Source organism: Heloderma suspectum, chromosome 4 (assembly GCF_057233095.1).
Source record: "Heloderma suspectum isolate Gila_16-S chromosome 4, 16-S_ref, whole genome shotgun sequence".
Taxonomy (NCBI): domain Eukaryota; kingdom Metazoa; phylum Chordata; class Lepidosauria; order Squamata; family Helodermatidae; genus Heloderma; species Heloderma suspectum.
In genome coordinates this window covers 301,875,910-301,896,100 of record NC_139461.1, presented here as the reverse complement: position 1 = coordinate 301,896,100, position 20,191 = coordinate 301,875,910, and the positions used below count along the sequence as shown (strand labels likewise).

The 20,191-nt window shown below is 41.0% G+C and overlaps 1 protein-coding gene across 16 annotated transcripts in view; it reads right to left on the bottom strand.

Annotated features, from left to right (window-relative positions):
- OSBPL2 (oxysterol binding protein like 2) overlaps positions 1–20,191 on the bottom strand; it is a 114,708-nt gene that overhangs the window by 33,161 nt on the left and 61,356 nt on the right. For 3 of the 16 annotated variants that reach the window (XM_084854336.1, XM_084854335.1, XM_084854337.1), the window contains 2 exons: positions 17,917–17,986; positions 12,201–12,241 (listed from right to left, as the gene is read on the bottom strand). The exons of 10 other annotated variants lie outside the window; for them this stretch is intronic. In XM_084854336.1, the coding sequence (XP_084710462.1) occupies positions 12,201–12,241; positions 17,917–17,986 (111 nt within the window). Of the gene's footprint in view, positions 1–12,200; positions 12,242–17,916; positions 18,014–20,191 lie in introns of all 16 variants that reach the window. 3 more of the 16 variants (XM_084854345.1, XM_084854350.1, XM_084854349.1) reach the window with 2 other exon arrangements.

Here is a 20,191-nt window from a genome sequence, read left to right as displayed (position 1 = left end):
TTTTTCAACTCCATTTTCAAAAAACCTTCCTGGAACACTCCAAGAAAAAAGTCAAAAGAGTAGTACACAAAATGCATTAATTAATTAATCACACAAAGTGAGATCACTGCAAACTACTTCCAGCCCATGCATAGGGTAGCCACTAAATAATATTCAAAATAGAGGACAACACTAACACAAAAGATGGGTGCGTGTGAAATAATTCCACCCTCTCTAATGTGTTTAGGGTGAAGCCACAACTATGGGTCCAAGCACTCAAAATAAAAAGTTGTTTTAAAATAGCACTGCGGCTACAAAGATCAGACTCTACTACAGAACAGAGATTTGAAATGAATATTTACTGAACCCTAAAAGGATAATCTACAGAGGAACCTGCTAGAGCAAAATAAGTTACCTACGTCATTGGACATGCCATATATGCTAGAGTGACCCCCATGAAGAAGAAACAGTTGCCCAGAACAGGATAGCATGTCTGCCACAGATTTTTTTTTTTTTTTAACATAATGGAACACACAGGACATATCCTTTCCGCACGACACAGGCACAATGGTAGTTTAAATACTGTATGCAATCAGTCTGTCTCCCTTGTGCCTTCAGAACAATCCTCCTTAGCTTATATTTTAAATGCTACGCTGATACTGGATAATAGTGTAATTTCAAGAAAAACAAGGGATATTTATTTATTTATTTCATTTTTCATTTCTATCCTGCCTTTTTTCCTCTTGCAAGAAACCCAAGGTGGCTTACATGATCCACCTCCTCTCCATTTTATCCTCACAACAACCCTGTAAGATAAGTTACGCTGAGAGAGTTGGTGACTGGCCCAAAGTCACCCAAGTGAGCTTTATAGCTGAGTTGGAACTAGAATCCAGATCTCATGAGTCCCAGTTCAAAACTCTGACCACTACATCACACTGGCTCCCATTACAATGTGGAAATAAGCATACGTGGCCTTGGAAGGATCCAAAACCAAATCTGAATACACTGCACTTCCAAACATACACCTAAAGCTATTGCCCAAAAGCCTATATATATAAACAAATACTGTATTTTATTTTCCTTTTATATAGTATCCATAATTGAATGTCTAATTCATGCCAGCATTTATTATTCATTAAGGGAGCAATCCTATGTGGAGAGGCAGCCATCTCCGAACTCAGAGGCAACCACCTATCCAATGCATGGCGGGAGGAGTGCGGAGGGGATTCTCTCCTCCACACATTTGCAGCTAGAGGACCGATTTTGGCTGTCTAGTCACGAGAAGTCAGAGAACGGTGTGGGGAGGCTGGATGACACATAGGGAGTGTTATACCTGCACTTCTGCACTCCCTGCCCCTGTGAATGCCCCCTTTTGCCCCTCTCTGCACTCTCTTACAAGCCCAGAGCCTTGGGGACAATCTGCGCTGCCTACGAGGTGGCAGGGGCAGGGAGGCAGTTCTCTGGGAACCAAATTTGGAGCGCAGGCTCCAAAGTTGGTTTCTGGAAACCAACCAATCCTATGGCCATCTAGCCACTGTCTAGCGGCCATAGGATTGCACCCTAAAAGAAATATTATGGATAATATGAAAGTTTTAAGAACACAATTGCTTGAAATCAAATGCATTTTCCTTTTCAAATACCTTTACTGGCATAGCACATATAAACCATATTAAATTCCTTGGTGTCTTTTCAGAATAAAAACATTCTCCTTACCTACTGGGATGAATGAGGCTAACAAGCTGAAGCTTAACTCAGATAAAATAAAAGTATTGTGAGTTGGGAAACATGCTAATCTGGACAGAGGCTTAGAATAGACTCTGGATGGGTTCACACTCCCTCTGAAAGGACTCCGCAATGTCAGTGGAGGCACAGCTGACATCAGCTGCTGGGAGTGCTTTTTACCTGCTTAGGCGGGTTCAACAGCTGTGGCCCTATATTGAAAAAGGTGGCCAAGGTATGTCCAAGTTAGATTACTGTAACATGCTCTATGCAGGCTTGCCCTTGAAGATGGTTCAGAAACTGCAACTGGTACAGAATGTGGCAGTAGAACACTTGTGGGAGCTAGATGCTCAGGTCATATTATACCTGTTCAATATTGGTTATACTGGATTTCTGGGCCCAATTCAGGGTGCTGGTTTGGGCCTTTTAAAGTCCTAAATGATTTTGCACCACATTATCTGAAGAACCGGCAACACCTATAGGAGTGTAACATTAAGATCAGCATCAGAGGCCCTGCTCTCTGGTCTACCAACAAGGACCATTACGCTGGGACATACCAGGGATAGGGATTCTCAGTAGTGGCCCCACAACTTTGAAATTCCCTCCACATAGCCTCATCACTGCTAGCTTAAAAAACAACAACTCTGAAGATATATTTATTCCAGTCTGTGGTTGGTTGAATTGTGCTGTACTTGAAAAAAAAATATTTAGGTGCTGCTGTATTGTTTTGTTTTTAATTGTAATTGTATTTTATGTGTTTTGGAGTTTTGTAAGCCACCTTGGGAGGACACTACACCCTAGAAGGTGGGTTAAAAATCTTTAAAATAAATAATACTATGGCACTCTAAAGGATCCAAAGATGTTCTGGGTACATATTTATCTTTTTAAAGGAACTGGCAATACTCAGTGCCTACTAGCAGTTCGCACTGACTGGGTTCGCAGGATCTCGGAGGGGGAAATAAACCACGGTGGCTTATTCCCCCCTCCGTGCCTGTCATGGGTTCTCAGTGGCTTGTTACCCATGGCAACAAGCCACCCTGGCCAGGTTCACACGGCACAACAAGCCACACTGCCAAGGGTAATTATGCAAATCCCCCTGGCACACGACCAGCATGAGCGGGGGGCGGGGCAGGAATAAACTACCATGCGCTATTTCCCCTTGTGATTGTGCAAACTGGCCCACTAGCTGTGAGTTAAATGTCTGAGGGTCTGGTATGCAGGATATAGTAGACTAGGAGAAGGCAACTTGTGTCCTGATGTTTTAGCCAGAACTCCCATCAACCCTTCTCATTAACTATACTGGCTAAGGCTGATGGGATTTGTAAGCCAAAACATCTGGAGGGGCACAAATTGCCCACCCCTGTAATAAACATTGTGTGTTCCATAGTTATGGTCCACAAGGATGGGAAATACACCCAATGGGGGTACCCATCTCCTTCCCCATTGATTTTATATTTCAACCCATGTTAGGCGTACTTTTAAACAAAGGATAGTAAAGGTTCTAACACAGGCTATATCTATTAGATTATAAGCCATTTGGCATTGGTGGAGGGATCTAGTCACATAAATCTACAGAAACAGTTCAGAAGAAACTGTAAAGGGTCTTATGAAATCTGAATTGTACTGAATATGAAAAGATGCCTTGTAATTAACTCTCTAAAATGTTCTTATTTATTATTATTTTTCTTTTCCTCTTGAGGAATGTTTTGATCCCTCCATCAAATCCAGATGTAATTGGATTTTTAATCCAATCCAGTTTGTAATCTAGTTGAACACAGAAAGTAACACACACTTGCTGTGTGTTTCCTTCCTGTTCTGTGGGACCAATACAGGTCCTGTGGGCTACTCTATGACATAACATAAACCTCAGGTTTTCTTTCAGTGCACACATAATCAAAAGCTGCAGCCAGCTGTGAGTCTCCAATGTGTGTGCCTGTATAATATAAATGATAACTAACACGTCTGTCACATTTATGCCTTATTTTCAGAAGAAAATTATATGTAATGTGCAAAGCTGCCCAAATATTTGAAGTTTCCCATAAATTTGTTTAAAACAAAATATTAGTTGCTGTTCCCCAAGTGTCAACAGCTAAAAGCTTTGAAAATGTAGATTAACTGTTTCATTAGACAACAACACACCCTAGAAATGCTGTAATGACACTGAATACAGGCCCATGAACATGAATGGTAAGGTGCACTGTATGTACCATCACTTAGGCACTGGAAAATGTAGCACTATCCTTTGTTGGTGAACTATTATAGCAAGTGACAATTTGGGTTAAAAATCAACAGCCATGTATTGCAAGGGAGAGTGCAAACACATGGTTACTACAAAAAACACATCTTGATTTTTCTTCTCATTGCTGTGCTACCATTACAGAGAGAAATGATAACATAATCTGCGCACATTCCGAGGAAAATCCCCAAACTATCCTAAACATCTTCGCAGAAGCATATGAAAAGCTCAGCCTCTCACTTAACATCAAAAAAACTAAAGTGCTTTACCAGCAAGCACAAACCAATCCCTCTGTAGCGCCATCAATCCAGCTTAACGGTGTGATGCTGGAAAATGTCAATCACTTTTCTTATCTTGGAAAATGTCAATCACTTTTCTTATCTCCACAAAAGCCAACATCGACACTAAAATTCAGCATCGCCTGAGCTCTGCGACTGTAGCATTCTCCCGAATGAAGCATAGAGTGTTCGAGGATCGGGACATTCGCAGGGAGACCAAAATGCTTGTTTACAAAGCCATTGTACTACCAACCTTACTGTAGGCCTGTGAAACATGGACCATCTATGAACGCCACTCCCAACTTCTCGAAAAATTCCACCAATGCTGCCTCCAAAAAATTCTGCAAATTACTTGGGAAGACAGACGGACTAATGTCAGCGTACTGGAAGAAGCAAAGACCACCAGCGTTGAAACAATGATTCTCCAGCATCAACTTTGCTGGATCGGCCATGCTGTTCGAATGCCTGATTATCGTCTTCCAGAGCAGTTACTCTATTCCCAACTTATGAGTGACGGAATATTGGAGGACAGCAAAAGAGATTTAAAGATGTTCTTAAAGCTAATCTAAAAAAATGTAACATAAGGATTGAGAACTGGGAAGCTCTAACTCATGAGCGTTCCAACTGGAGGTCAGCCTATATTAAAGGCACTATGGACTTTGAAGAAGCACGAGTACAGAGTGAAAGGGAGAAACGAGCTCAGCAGAAGGCACGTCAAGCAAACCCTCACCGTGACCTCCTTCCACCTGGAAACCTATGTCCTCATTGTGGGAGGCTGTGTAGATCCAGAATCGGCCTTTACAGCCACCTGCAGACCCACTGCTAGAGATTAATGTGTTGATTGACCTATCTTCTATGAATCTGTCTAATCCTTTTAAAGAGTTATCTATATAGACTCTATCTTTGGAAGACAATCTTACTCGGTCATGAGTGATCGCCATGATGATGACAGAAAGACAGAGACAGACAGACAGAGGCATAGTGACTTGTTTCACATGACACGACAGCCCACTGTGGCTTGATTTAGGTTTACCTGAGGGCTGTCTAACCCTTAAACAACCCCTGCCACATGGGTTTGTAAGACACAACAAGCCACTGCAAGCTGGGCACCCATGGGTGCCATGCAAAAATGGTGCCCATGAGTGCCCAGCACAACCCATGGTGGGCTGTTGTGCTATGCAAATCTGGTCACAGACACACAGAGATGACAGGAAACCCTACAAACCTTTTAATAAAAATAGATTTTAGACTCAGAGCTTCAGCTGCTGGGCAGTATAGAAATGAAATAAATAAATAAATAAATAAATAAATAAATAAATAACATAATAAGAAGCTGTAATAATAGGAAAACTCCTGCAAAAGCCAACCATGATTGCTGCCATGCAAACATTCAACAGGGACTCCATTTACCTCACAATTATTTGCTAGGGCAAAAAAAAAAAAAATCTACTTTTTTTCTCACAATAGGTAGGGATAAGATGTCTGGGAAAAGAAACACAAGCCAATCCATCTGGTCCTGTTGTTATGGATACTTTTCAGCATGTGCAGCTTGAGGATGTTGACAAGTTGCTTGGAGGACTGAGGCCAATCACTCGCCCTTTAAATCCTTGCCCCTCATGACTAGTGAAGTCTGCCAGGGCTGGGCTTACAAAATGGATATCAGAAGTGTTTAATGCTTCATTAAGGGATGGGATAGCTCCAACAGTCCTGAAGGAGGCAGTAGTAAAACCACTGTTGAAGCAGCCTGGTCTAGATCCCTTGGCCATGGAGAATTATCACCCAATTCCAAATCTACCATTTCTGAAGAAGGTCTTGGAGTGGGTTATGTCACGTCAGTTCCAGGCAGTTTTGAATGGCACTGATTATTTAGATCCACTCCAGTCTGGCTTCCAGCCTGGGTTCAAGACGAAAAATGCCTTGATCACCCTAGTGGATGGCTTACCTGGGGAATGGATAGTGGGAGTGTGAACCTATTGGTTTTCCTGGACCTCTCAGTGGTTTTTAATACCATTACCCATTGTGTTCTTTGGGGCCGTCTCTCTGGGAAGGGGCTTGGGGGCATGATGTTGCAGTGGCTCCAGTGGTACCTGAGGTGGACTTAGAAGGTGGTGCTGGGGACTTTTTCTACACCTTGGTCATTGACATTTGGGGTGCCTCAAGGTTCTGTCTTGTCCCCGATGCTTTTCAACATCTACATGAAACCACTGGGAAACATCATCTGGAGATTTGGGCTGAGGCGTCCTCAATTTGCAGATGACACACAGCTCTACCTCCTTTTTCTACCATGTGATCCCAGAGAGGCAAATGAAACCCTGGATGGGTGTGTCTACGGTTAGTACTGAAATGAATGAGGGCTAACAAACTGAAACTTAATTCAAATAAGACAGAAGTACTGTAGACTGGGAAATCTGCTTATCTAGATGGAGGTTTAGATCTGACTCTGGATGGAGTTTATACTCCCCCTGAAGGGCCAGGTACATAATCTGGGAGTGCTCCTGCACTCACTGCTTTCTAAGGAGGCGCAGGTGGCATCAGCTGCCAAGAGTGCTTTTTACCAGCTTAGGCTGGTTCAGCAGCTGCGGCCCTATCTAGAGAAAGCTGACCTAGCTGCAGTGACACAAGCTTTGCTTTTAAAAAACCCTGAAGAGTCATTTATTCATGTCTGTATTTCGTGTTTAAAAATCATTAGCTGCTGTTACTGCTCTATGTATATATGTATTTAATATGTATTTATTACATTTTATGCCACCCAACAGCCAAAGCTTTTGTATGTTTATGTTTTTGTAGTATTGCAAATTGCCTTGTGAGGTTAGTGCACCCTGAAAGGTGGGTTAAACATCTTAAATAAATAAATAAATAATACTGTGACGAAATGGTCCATGTCATCAGTGCTGTTAGCAACATAACTGTGTCCCCACCCAAAATCAGGAGCAACCTAATAAAATGTTCAGCATCTACTAGAGATCAAAAGGGCAAAAGAACCTGTAAATGAAGTGGATAGTGGCCAAATTTTCTAAGCCAGTTAAGCAGGATCAGGTGGGAAGGAAGGAGACAGCCTGTCAGTAATAAACACAGTAATGGGTAATTTGTCGATGGTTAATAGGTAATGAATTATTGTATGATGCTTCCATCATACAAAGTATTACGGGGGAAGAAAACTGCAGCTGGTAGATATTAATAACCTATTTTTATAAAAATACTTCGCATTCTCTAAAAGCACAGGGAAAAACAACACATCTAAATGCTGTATCTGGTTATCTAATTTTCACTTTGTGTATTGTAATTGGGTAAGGCTACCTAACAGAGGCACCATTTAAGAAGAAGGGGAGGAACATGCTCATACGCTACACCCTGTTTTGGACTGATCAAATACACTGCTCACTGATTCTACACACTAAGTGACTGGTGTTATAAAACAAGTGGTTTTCAAGCTCTCTTCTTTCAGAGAGTCCTTTTCACGCAGAGCTGTTTGCCAAGAACTTGGAGCACCACAGATAATATGGGGGCATGTTGAAGTGTGCATAGTCAGTTCATATCAACTCAAGTACTGGTCTGAGGCCTATTAGACCTCATTGCTATTCCCCTGTGAGCTAAGTGTGCATCATACAATATATCCTGCACTCTTCTGAGGCTGAACACTGTGGGGGAAGATTGCAAGAAATAGATATGCTGTCCTTCAGGGAAGTTTATTCACCATAACTGATCTTTTCACTGATGGATCTAAATAAGCTGCTAAGGAAACGCCGAGTTCCTAGAACTCAGTTTGAAAAAAAGCTGTCTAAGTACAAGATGGCATGTGCCAGTCTTACAGAGTATAGTAGCACCTAAATGCTTAGTATGGATTTTAGCATTACCTACACCAATGCAGGAGAAGGGGATGGCAGAGGATGAGATGGCTAGATAGCATCACCGATGCAATGAATATGGACTTGAGCATGCTCCGGGAGAGAGCGCAGGACAGGAAGGCCTGGCGTGCTATGGTCCATGGGGTCACGAAGAGTCGGACATGACTGAATGACTGAACAACAACAACAAACAACACCAATGCAATCTACAAAACACTGTAAACTGGCAACAGTAGTAAATGCCTCAGATGGCTGAAGTTGATTATTTTAAGGATAAAGATGAGACAAACACCAAATAATATTGTCTTAGTGGTGGGAAATTTGATTTTTATTATTTGGCTCATTCCCCTTCTAAACCTAAATTTGACTGAAATCATAGTCTAAGAAACCTATTGTAGAAAAAAACCCAAATACTGAAATCGTAAGAAAAGGTGCCTTCAGACAAGTGCAGTAAATATAGTTTCCCTACCATGCCACCATGATCTACTTAGCTATCAAATACAAACACTGCACAAGTACATCACACACAGTAGAGATCTCTAATCTCAGCAAAAGGTGCCTTGGCTGCTCATTAGAGAATTTGTGAGTTCCACAGTTATGCAACGTAGGAAAAACTGTTAACACATACAGTATCTGGATATAGAAAGAAATGACCAGCTCCATCCACCAGAGACAAAACACAACTCACATTCGCAAGATTTCTGTGCACACGTATTTTTACCACATGGTATGCTGAAGAAAATTAGTCCCCTCCTCAAATTGCTCATTTTCCAACAGATTCCTGGCTATTTGAAGTGTAGACCACACAGGCTAAATGAACGTCACACATGGCTCACATTTAAGTAGATGCGAAGTTAAAAGCAAAGCACAGCACTAAGCCACAACATCAAGAACAAAACACTACTGGAAACAAGCATAAACTCTCACTATGCTTACCTCACCACAACCTTATCAAATGCAACTTTTTAAATTTTTGTGGAGGACCAAAGCTCACTTTTTTTCTTTTTTTAAACTATCACAGGAAGGGGCAGGGAAGCATCCACTGTACCAACTTCAGAAGTTGAGGAAACTGGTGGTTTGATCCTGTTTTAGTAATCAGATTTAGATATAGAAATTTCAGGGGAGAAATGGAAAAAGATCTGGACCTCTGTTCCATATAGATACATATCAGCTTCGACAAAGAAAATGTGCTGAAGGTAACACATAGGTGGCATTTATGCCCTGTCCAACTCTCACGTTTCTGTAAAAATATATCCAAGACTTGTTGGAGGGGGTGTGGTGAAAGAGGGTCACTTAAACATATGTGGCTAGAGTGCCCAACAGTGAACAAGTGATCTCTTTCCTGTCACAAATGACAAATCAGACAATACATTTCCATGGTGAGTGTGATTATTGACTATATTCTCTGGACAAAATGATCAATTAAGACATAAAGATTTGATTGGATTCCTCCTTGCCGCAGCTAGATCAGAAATTGCTCAATGATGGAAAGATGTAAATGGTCTTACAGAGCATAACTGGTTAAATAGAGTTTGGCTGGCTGCTTTATTGGAAAAACTGACAAGTAAATTAAAATACGTAAAAGGAGAAAGACATATGGACAATTTTGAGGAAAATTGGTTTCCCTTTACTTTATTTATAGATAAAGAAAACTCCCTATATAATCCTCCAGAACATCAACTGAAGTATTGGAAAGACATATTGACAGATTTGTCATCAAGGAAGTAATAAATATGAAATTAATAGATTTTAAGATTTGATATTTCTATTATATAGCTTAAATGACAGTGATTCCTGATGTAACGCATTATTTAATGTTGTAACAGATAGTGAGAAGTATCTTGTGTATATGTTAGGTTTTTTGTGATTCTGATTTCCCTTCCTTCCTTCCTTCCTTCTTCCCTTTTTTGTCACTATGGATGTTTGTTATATGTAATTTGTATCATTGAAAAACAAAAAGGTTATATTTCTTGGAGCAAGCAAAAATGGTGATGTCACTCGTTAATCCACGCACCTGCATCAGAACATTCTCGCAAGTGTAATTACCCAACGATAATCAAATCCTGTGGTGTCACAACACCTAATTTGGGAAAAATAATAGTTGCATTCATGGGGAGCCTGGGTGATTAAACTGAAGAGCTACTTTTAGCACATGTGTCAAACTCATGAGAGGCGCTCTAGAATGTCACCATTATGCTGTACACAAGAGCAGCAAGTCTTTAACAGCCAGTTCAAATAAAAGGCAAACACATCTAAGAAGAAATGTTAAATATTATAAAAGCAGGGTACAGCCAAGGAGATAAGGATACAGGATAGCTCTTTGTGTATAGCAGAAGCATTTTACAGCACCTTTTTGGAGCAGTTATTGCAGTAACAACAGCAGTAACTGCTCTACTTGCCAGTTTGTTTTTTAATTTCTTACTGTCACTCTTGCAACTGATAGCTGCTGGGGAGGTCATGCTAAATCCCCACACATTCTGCCATGAATGTTGCCTAATTTCCCCATTCTGTCAATGTGCCGGTCTAGATCCTCCTCCTCCACTTTCGGCTCCCCTCGCCCCTTTCTGTGCCCCTTTCTCCACCCCACAGAAAGTGGGAGAGCCAATATCCCCCTTTCTTGGACTTGCTGGAGTCTCAAGGAAGTGTTGAATGGGAGGACACTAACAAGTGTCAGTTCAACACATAAAATCTAGAGGCTTACATTGCCAAGTGGGAAATACTGTCGTTGTCCCCCGCCCCTTCGTGCACTTACTGCTCTCATATTTCCCCCCTTAGTATTATTTTCCCCCAGTCCTTGTCAACTGTGCGCAAATTAGCTTATCTGCACAATTGCCTTCTCAATTTCCTTTTATGTTACCTACTCCACTTCGGCAGCCCATCCACAGCGGCAGCATACAAGGACATTGACAAGGCAAGACTACATATGGGACAGGCGAAAGTGCACTCTTGCAAAAGAATGGGAAAATAATAATGAAAAAATATGAGCGCATTTGCATAATCCCAAAGCACTGGGGGGAAAATGGTAGTGAATGAAAAGGGGCAGTGACCAGAGCAGGGAGGGGGCCAGGATGAAGAAACAAGACGGGTTCTACTGCAAAGGCGCCTGGGATACCTGCTGGAGCTGGCTGAAGGACTGAGGGGACAACAAGCCATAGCAAGCCTGATCATCTGTCTGGCATACTGTGGGTTGTTCCGTGAACAACCAACCCATCGCGGCTTATTTGCACGGTGGCTTAGCGTGACATGTGAGTCCCCCCCCCCCCGCAAATTTAATTTGCTACTCAGCCAAGAATAGTTATTTTTTACACCAAAGTAGCATATTCAGCTAACTTTCAAAAGTTAAGCTTGCGTACTACCAATTATTCAAGGACATCTACTTTATTGGAGGTTTTTTATTTCTAAACTGAAATATATTGAACTGTTAAACAAAAAGCCAGGCAAGATTGTGAGCATAATGGGAAAATCAGCAGGATATTTTATAACTAGAATGTGTGGCAGAAATAAATAGCACTATTCCAAGAAGAGCTCACTTACCCCCCCACCCACACACTTCATGCCAAACTTGATATAATGATGGGACATCCATGATTAGATACCCCAGTTTTTCCTCTTTCTTTTTTTTTCTAAATGCATGCACCACTTCTGCCATTTTAAAAATCTGAACCAAAGGAATACAGGAATTAGAAAATGCTGATCAATGCTCACAGTTCTCAAAGCACAGGTACGCCTACTTAGGAAAGAGCAAGAGGTGTTACTTGGAGACGGGTAAGTAGAAGTATGCAAGGAAGACAGAAAAAAAATTAACCTATAAGGCCCTGTTGTAATCAAAAGATGTAAAAAGAGGAATCAGTTTTGTTTCATTGGGAGCAATGGGAGAGAGAGGATAAATTATTTTTGTTTCTTGAGAGATATATCACCCATGACTAGGACATTACTATTAACTTCTTAAAGTCATTTTACAAAACTTACAGCACAATCCTATGTCTATTTAGAAATAAGCCCCATGAAGATCAATGAGGCTTACCCCCAGGTAAATGAGTATCGAATTGCAGCCTTAGCTTAAGATGCAAACCCTAAAGGTGTTAATGGCCTTTAAGAAGGTATAGACTTTACTGTAAGAAGAAAAGAGAAATACCCACTTACTAGCAAGTTTGCTTTTAGATGTCTTCTTTCTCTTCCACATCCTGCAAAGTAAAATCAGTCCTCATTGACTAATCTCCACCTCCTTGAAATCCAGGAGTGTAAAAACAGCCTGAGTCAGAGTACAGAAGGAATGAGACTGCCCCTTTTACCTGTAGTCATTTATACTTAAATGCCAGGTAAACAGCCAGTGGGAAAGTAGGCTGCATCATAGAAAATCAATCTCACCAGGAATCTTGAGAGCTGACAACTGAGAATGAAGCCATATAAAACAATCGCCAAAGTGAAAGGTGAATCCCTTTATAGGCTATATTTGTCTCATTCCCCACTGGAGGCTATTTTTCCAAAGACAAAATTTTAAAGATTCCGCAAAGAGGCACCCTGCTAATTATAATGCAGTATAGTTGGAACGCAAGTCCTATGAATGAATAAGCAAGACCACAAGTTAACAACAGAGGCCTCCAACTGTCGTATGAAGAAAAAAATGCAATATAGCAAACATTAACACTAAGCAAAGGAAGAGAGTTAGTCATAAACAGGATAAGGCAGTCCAGCTCTACTGGCATCTAACGAGAACAATGTACAGTGCAAAGAGATTCCATAAGATTCAGAACTTAAGATAGGAGCCACCAACCAACCAAATTTTTTGAGAACATTTATACTATAAACAAGGCCTGTATTTTATCTATGCTAACATCAGAGCTGAAAGAGACCTGATCATTTAATCCAGCCTCTATTGCTCTGATACAAAATACGTTATGCCTTTTAAATTTTAAATTGTAGAGAGGCATAGCCTCTCTACAAAAACCATCCAGAACAGAGATTCCATGAGCTCCCAAGACAACCTTGTCCCACTGCTAGACTGGCTGATCCCTTATTCTTAATATTCAACCTAAGCCAGTTTTCCTTTAGAATCACTTCTGCTTGTGCTAGCACAATACACAGAGCGAACACTTTTCTTGCATTCTTTCAAATTACAGATACAAGGTTTTCAATTTTTGTAGGCCAAACTAATCCAATTCAACTTTTTCATATCACTGGCTTTCTAAACCTCAATCCTTAGTTATTCTTATATCACCAAATCCTTACTTAATTTGTCAACACCCTTTTTGAAACATGACACTCAAGTGAACTCAGAAGCATTGTACAGAATAATATTATTACTTTCCCAACATACAACACCACATCTATGACTGCAACATGAATGACATTGGCCTTCAACAGAATAATACCACAATGCCAATTCGGCTTGCTATTCAAAACAATTCCACAAAACCACAATCAGTACAATCTAGTCTGTTGGATCATCATCTTCCATGTTATAAATGGGTTTCTTCCATGTTTAATGCCATTTTATTACTAAATGGTAAGTCAGGATTAAATAATGGAACTCGGCAGGCTGGTGGAGGGAAGGCAGCACCACAGCCATTAGAGCGCCAGCCACTATGTAGGTGGTTGGGGAACAATATACTATAAAGCTAACAGTGGCAGTCTAATTTCAAGTCAATAGATTTCAGACACATGGACCACCTTAGATGTGTGTGTGCAGGGGGTGAAAGCATGTGGGAGAATAATAATTTATCAGTTTATGTCAGAGTTCTCAAAGTAAAGTCTGGGCAAAGTGGAGATGCCAAAAAAATGAAGGCACATCTCAAAGCTGCTTGGTATTGTGAGCTGCATCTACAACTGCAAAAACCGTATACATGATATCTTTTATTTTCATGTCCATGGGTCAAGAAAAGTTCTATTGAAGAATCAAGTAGAGATCAGAAGAAGTTAGCATGGTCTTGTCATGCAATAAGCACACAAGAGGGGACTCTTTGGCATGTTTAGTGAGTCAGTATCAGACAAAGATTCCCTCCAGACTCCTGAGCAATAGCTCCAACCGGTTAGTAAACAGATCTGCATTTTCAGGTCAACAACCTGAACAAGGAGAAACCAGTCTCCACCTAGAAACTCAAGCACAGGGTTTGTTCCATAAGCAAGCAACTCTGGGTGCCTCCCTTCCTGCTTTTACACCACCCAGTTGGTTAGTAGAGATGCAGTTCCTCAAGAAAGGATGCTTCATAGTGTGTCAAATAAACAAAGAGCATGCCATTCCCTTACAGGCACTTCCAAGAATGTCTTGTCACATCATAAAAATGAGCCTCCACAAGGAAAAGGATCAGTCCAGTCAATATGTAGGATGTTAGCATGCTAAGAAAGAAGCAAGACTTGGGTCCACTGACAGATTGTATGAGGTGGTGTCTCCAGGGTCAAGGATACCAAACCACAAAAAGCTACTTTAGTACTGAGAAATCTGTAGTATTCTCACACAAAGTAGCTCTCTACAAAAATGACAGATGTATTTATGGCAGGCAGTATTTTATACGGCAGACAGGCAATGATGGAGGCAGTATCGGAAGAACGTAATTCCAAGCACTAGGTCACAAAAGTTAGCTTTTAATTATCAGAGACCTGGTACTCTATGAGGTAGTAAAACCTGTCTCTGGACTGTACCAGTTCAGAGCTTCCACTGGAACACTTCTCCATAATTTTTTTAAAATCACTCCACCAAATAACCTAAAAGTAATAATCATTTTAGCCTAGCTTTTTCCTGGACATGCTAATTTTCTATGGGCAGGGATTTATTTTCGTATGAGAAGCATTCAGTCAAAAAGGCCCCACCTGCACTCTGAAGTGGTACAGCCCAAATGAGATGTATATACCTCAGTGAGGATGGTTTAGACAAGACAATAAATCAATCAGGAGCAGCCAGTCTGCGTTACCCTTCTGAAAACCCTCAACGTGACAACTTGCATCTGTTAGGTAAACTAAATGGCCAGACTAGGAAGGCTTTAATGAACCATGGGCCAGATTGCATATAAGGACTGGGTGGATGGGGGGAGAACTGGAGACCTTTTAGGGAAAAGAATATGCCTACTTCTACTGAAGGTGGCGGGGGGGGGGGATGTCTATAGTTTCCAGATAAGGAACCTTTGTTCAGCTACTTCACTTTCACACACAAGCAAGGAACCAAGGACACATCTGACACCATTGTGCAGAATTCCAAGACTTGTGCGTCACTTACCTCCAGCCCTCTAAACAGACCACCTCACTCCTCCAGAAGGCACAGGTATGCAAAATTCTGGTTCTCTAGTACTTAGCCTTGCTACTCAAGGTGGTAGTAGTTGCCCAGTTTTACCTGGTACCCAGCTGTACTTCTCCTCTGTTACCATATTCCATGACTTTGGGACTTTAAGATTATATGGGCTTGCCCTTGAAGGCAGAACATAGATTACAACTAGCTCAGAATACAACTGGCATAAATTTAACTAGCGCAGACTGCAGAAACTGTAATACAGGTCCTGAAAGATCTTCATTCATTATCTTTTTTCCAGTTCCAATTTAAGGCGCCGGTCACAACCTGTAAAACTCCACACTAAGGTTGCACATCATAAGACTGGTTGTAATCTCCACAGGGGGCTGCATATAGTCCAGAAGGGGGTTGCAAACATGAACAGTATGTGGCCTGTTCCAACCTCTTTGTGAAAACAACTAGGGCACACTCAGTTGTGGGTGTGGGGATGTGAGAATGTCAATGTTATGTCCTGTGCTGCTCCTCTTCTCTGTGCAAGGTTTGCCAGCTTGTTGTTGCCAGACAGACACACTGCACAGCCTGCCTGCATAACAGCATGTATGAACTGGAGTTAACGTTCTGTGCACTGTTGTTGCCAAGTTCAGTCAAGAAGAGAAGAAATATGAAGGGGAGGAATAGGACCAAGTGGAGCAAGGAAAATGGATTGGAGGAAGTGCAGATAAGTCTGTACTTGGTGCAGAGGGAGTAAAGAATGCCATCATGGGATACAAAGAGAAAAAGAGGTAATGAAATGCATAAGCAATATGGAGTCAGGGTAGCCAAGTTTAAGAAGACAGCAAAATGTTTAAGATGGTGATCGATTCAGTCGACTTCAATCCCAAGTCAACTGAATCTGTACAGAAAGATCAAGAAAATGAGATTCAAGATAACTAAGTGTAAAATGATGCATACTGGGGCAAAAATAGCTTAGTGCACATGTATACTGGTAGGACTGAACTGACCAACTAGTTAAGGAAGAAAACTTTTGTTATGGAGGATAGTTCCCTGAAAATGTCAACTGAAGTGTGCAACAGCAGACCACGGTTGAAGACAGAATGCTGAACTAGATAAAGCATTGACATCAACCAACAAGGCTCTTATGTTCAGACTGGGAGGAGAATGAAAGAGCATATACAGCACAGAAAGCCCAGGGAGAATGTATTTATGGGATAGGAAGAGAAAACTGGAAGGAATGTTAATAGAGAATGGAGGCACACAGAGAAGAGGGGTGCACTCTGAGGCATCAAGAGAACAAAGTTGGCAATCAAAAAGTTAAACAGAAAACATTAGGTTACAGATGCAACAAAAATGCTTTTTCTGCAGTTATCATAGTACGACCCAGTGCAGTTCATAAAAATGCAAAACATGGCCTTTTGATGATTTGATTTGTGCAATCCTGGCCCTAGCTTACAGTTTTACTGTACAGTTTAGCAGGGCTAAGCAAGTGCAGGAAGTCCAAGGGCCTTTTTCACCTTTGGGACCCCTTCCCTGCAGGCTGCACTCTGCGGGACACCAACAAATAAATATATTAATGGCATCTGTAGCGCTACGGGTGCCATTTTCCCCCATTAACCCCACCACCCCAAATCCAAGGGCGGCAGGGCCACATGTGGCCCACAAGCCACGTGTTGCCCACACCTGATCCGAAGGAGCTCCTCCTCCCATATATCCCACACTGGCTCCTGTTCACCAAGATCATCAAAGAAGGCTCTGCTTATTGCTCAATTTATAAATTAGTTACTAGTTTTAACATTTGTTATGATTTTATGTATTGTGAACTGCTCAGAATGTTCTCTTATGGAGCAATATAAAAATCTAAATAAATTGCCCCTTTTGCCCTGAAGGGACTTTTTTTTTTTTTTTTAACACTCTGAGGGTAGCTAGCAAGAGCTGTTGTAGCTGGTGTCTCTGAGATACAAATCAATCTCATCACTGCCAGGAACTCACTAGGTGACCTTAGGCAAACTGCTCTTCAGCCTGAGGACCCTCCCCCCACTTCCAATCTATATTATGGAGATAATAATACTTACCTACCTTGCAATCCTTGTGGCTATAAGAATTACAATCAGAATTACAAGAATTAAGAATTACAAACACCTATCCTTGAAGTTCAAAACTAGTTCTAGTTTGGCCAGTGCTCTGTGAAAAGAACACTTGTTAGTGTTCATACAAATTAAAGTTCTACTACCTGTAAAGATCTAACCTAAGGCAACTTGCACTGCTCCCAGGAGTGAAATAAGGGTCACATGACATAATTACGTCCTTGAGAACAGAGCAAGGTTGCAGGCTCCCTTGCTTCCAAGAGAGGGGAGTGCAGAAGAGAGGCATGTAATTAGCAGAGCCACCTGCTGGCAATAAGTGTTGAGGAATTTGTTGGCAATTGCCGGATTTCATCTGAAATCCAAGTACATTTACTGCAAGTTCCAGACAATTCTTTAATCCCACTTTAAGGCTACACATTCTTCTGTAAGGAGAGCCAGTGTGATGTAGCAGCTAGAGTGTTTGACTGGGAGTTGGGAGATCCAGGTTCTAGTCCCCATTCAGCCATGGAAGATCACTGGGTGACTCTGGGACAGTCACAGACTCTTCAGCCCAACTTACCTCACAGGGTTGTTGTTGTGAGGATAAAATGGAGGAGGAAGAGGAGGGTTATGTACGCCGCCTGGGGTTCCTTAAGGAGGAAAAGGGTGGGATATAACTGTAATTAAAAAATAAAATAAGTTACATTGAACTCAATGGGACTTACTTCTGGGTAGACATGCCTAGGATTGTACTATAACACATCCAAAGCCAATATATTAGCAAACCCTGTGGTAAGTTGCCTTTCTACTCGTCCAAAGTATCAACACTGGACATGAAATACCAAAAAACAAACCAGCCATAAAATACAACATTCCATTCAACCAGACACTGCATTTGTAAGTTCAGTGCTTTAGAAGATATTCCTTGTCATCGGTTTCAAGATTCTGTGTATAAAGACAAACAGCTGGATCATTTTCTTCTCATACTGACCATTCGTCAAACTAAACAAATTTAAATTCTTGCTAGCTAACAGAGACAGAAATAACTGAAAGGGTTATGGCTACATCTGTTCTGTGGAGGAGAGTACATATCTAAATTTTTAACAGTATAACATGGCGAACTTTCAATAAGTGACTGAATATATTTTGTGCGCACCACATTTTTTTAATGACAAAAGCTCTAGACAAGTAAGAATTTAAGGTTTAGAACATAAAATGGTAAAGTACTTTTCATGTTCCTTACTTACTACTGATACATATTCCTTTTAGCAGACAGAGCAAGGGGAGGCCTACTGGTCATTTGGCTTTCCATTTGTAAACCATTTTGCAATGCAATAACTACATTGAATTGAGATATATACAGGAATGGAATTGCTGTACACGCATTCAGAGCACAATTCTACATTTCATGTTCGAATACCAGCTTAAGCCCTGTCCCTATTTTCAAGGAGGAAATCACAAAGAGATATGTACCTTGAAGACTCGGGTACCTGAATCAAAGTTGGTACGCACCTTGAGGACACAATTTCACCTTCAAACTCAAGCTCAGGGGGAATTTAAGAAAACACTGACCTGTTACAGAAACAGCTAGGCCAACACTCTGTCTTGCTTTGTTGGCAAGCACTAAAACCTCAGCATAGGATAACAGAAGCCCCAATCCAATTAAGGAGACAGGTGCACAGAAACAGGCTTCAATTGGCCTATCACCTAATCAGATACCGCATCTTAAAATCTGATATGCATTAAAATGTCCATCTGGATGCAGTTGTTTGCTATCTCCATTGCATTGCTCTCAATGGGTTCTAGGCACTCAGAACAATGACGACAGTATATACTGTTTATCTAGTTATTTGCACATGCTATTTATAGGCAACCCCATAACATAAGTCCAGATCTGCATCCACTTAAGCTATGGTATCTGATCCTATAAATGACAGGCATGCTGAAGCCTCCAGTTCTGGCCAACACTGCCTGCTACTTCATAGGATGTGCAGAGGACATTAATTATTATAGCCCTTGAGACACAATCTCCAAAAGAAGTAGCCATCTGATAAACAAAAATAACAAAGTTGCAATTTATTTAAAATATTTTTATGCTGCCCTTGGATTACGAAGTAAAATTTTAAAATAAAATATGAAATACAACTAGCTAAAACAGCAACACAGAACATTTAAGGTAACAGAAAGAACTTGAATTTATACAATAAAAATTGCCATCCACTCATTTAAAAGTAGATCGGAACATTCAGGTCTTTTAAGGTCCGCTTACAAACAGTAAGGGATCCCCACCCACACAACTGTGGTAGGTATTCCATAAGGATGGGGCACTACAGAAAAGGCTCTATCTCTCTCTTGTGCCATCCAACCCAATAGATTTTACCAATGGGCATGTGAACAGGGACTCCGTGGCTGATCTTAGGGTCTGAGCATTGTGACTATTTTAGTAAGAGAAATGCACACAAGGCTCAAGAATGAGCAAGATAAAGAGTTAATACAGTATTCTGAACTTTCACAATTGTAATTCAAAGATGTTGAGATTTAAATATGTTCATAACTGAAAACAAGTTTTTCAGGTTTCATCTGGTTATCCATTATGTGCCAATCAACCTTTATTTACAGTTGCAGCAGCCATATCGGGGGTCAGACTAAGTAGCCTCATGCAGTCTCATGCTTCATGTTCTTGCTGAGCTCTTGCTCTCTAAAATATATGTTTGTAAGCTGACAAGACGCAAGAATGTCTTATCTAGTTAGCAAGGCTAAGGTCAGAATAGTGGATATCATGTTCTTGCATATTATGTTCTTTGTTTATCATGGCCTATAACCCAGTTCCTGGGATATAGACAATGGTGCTAAGA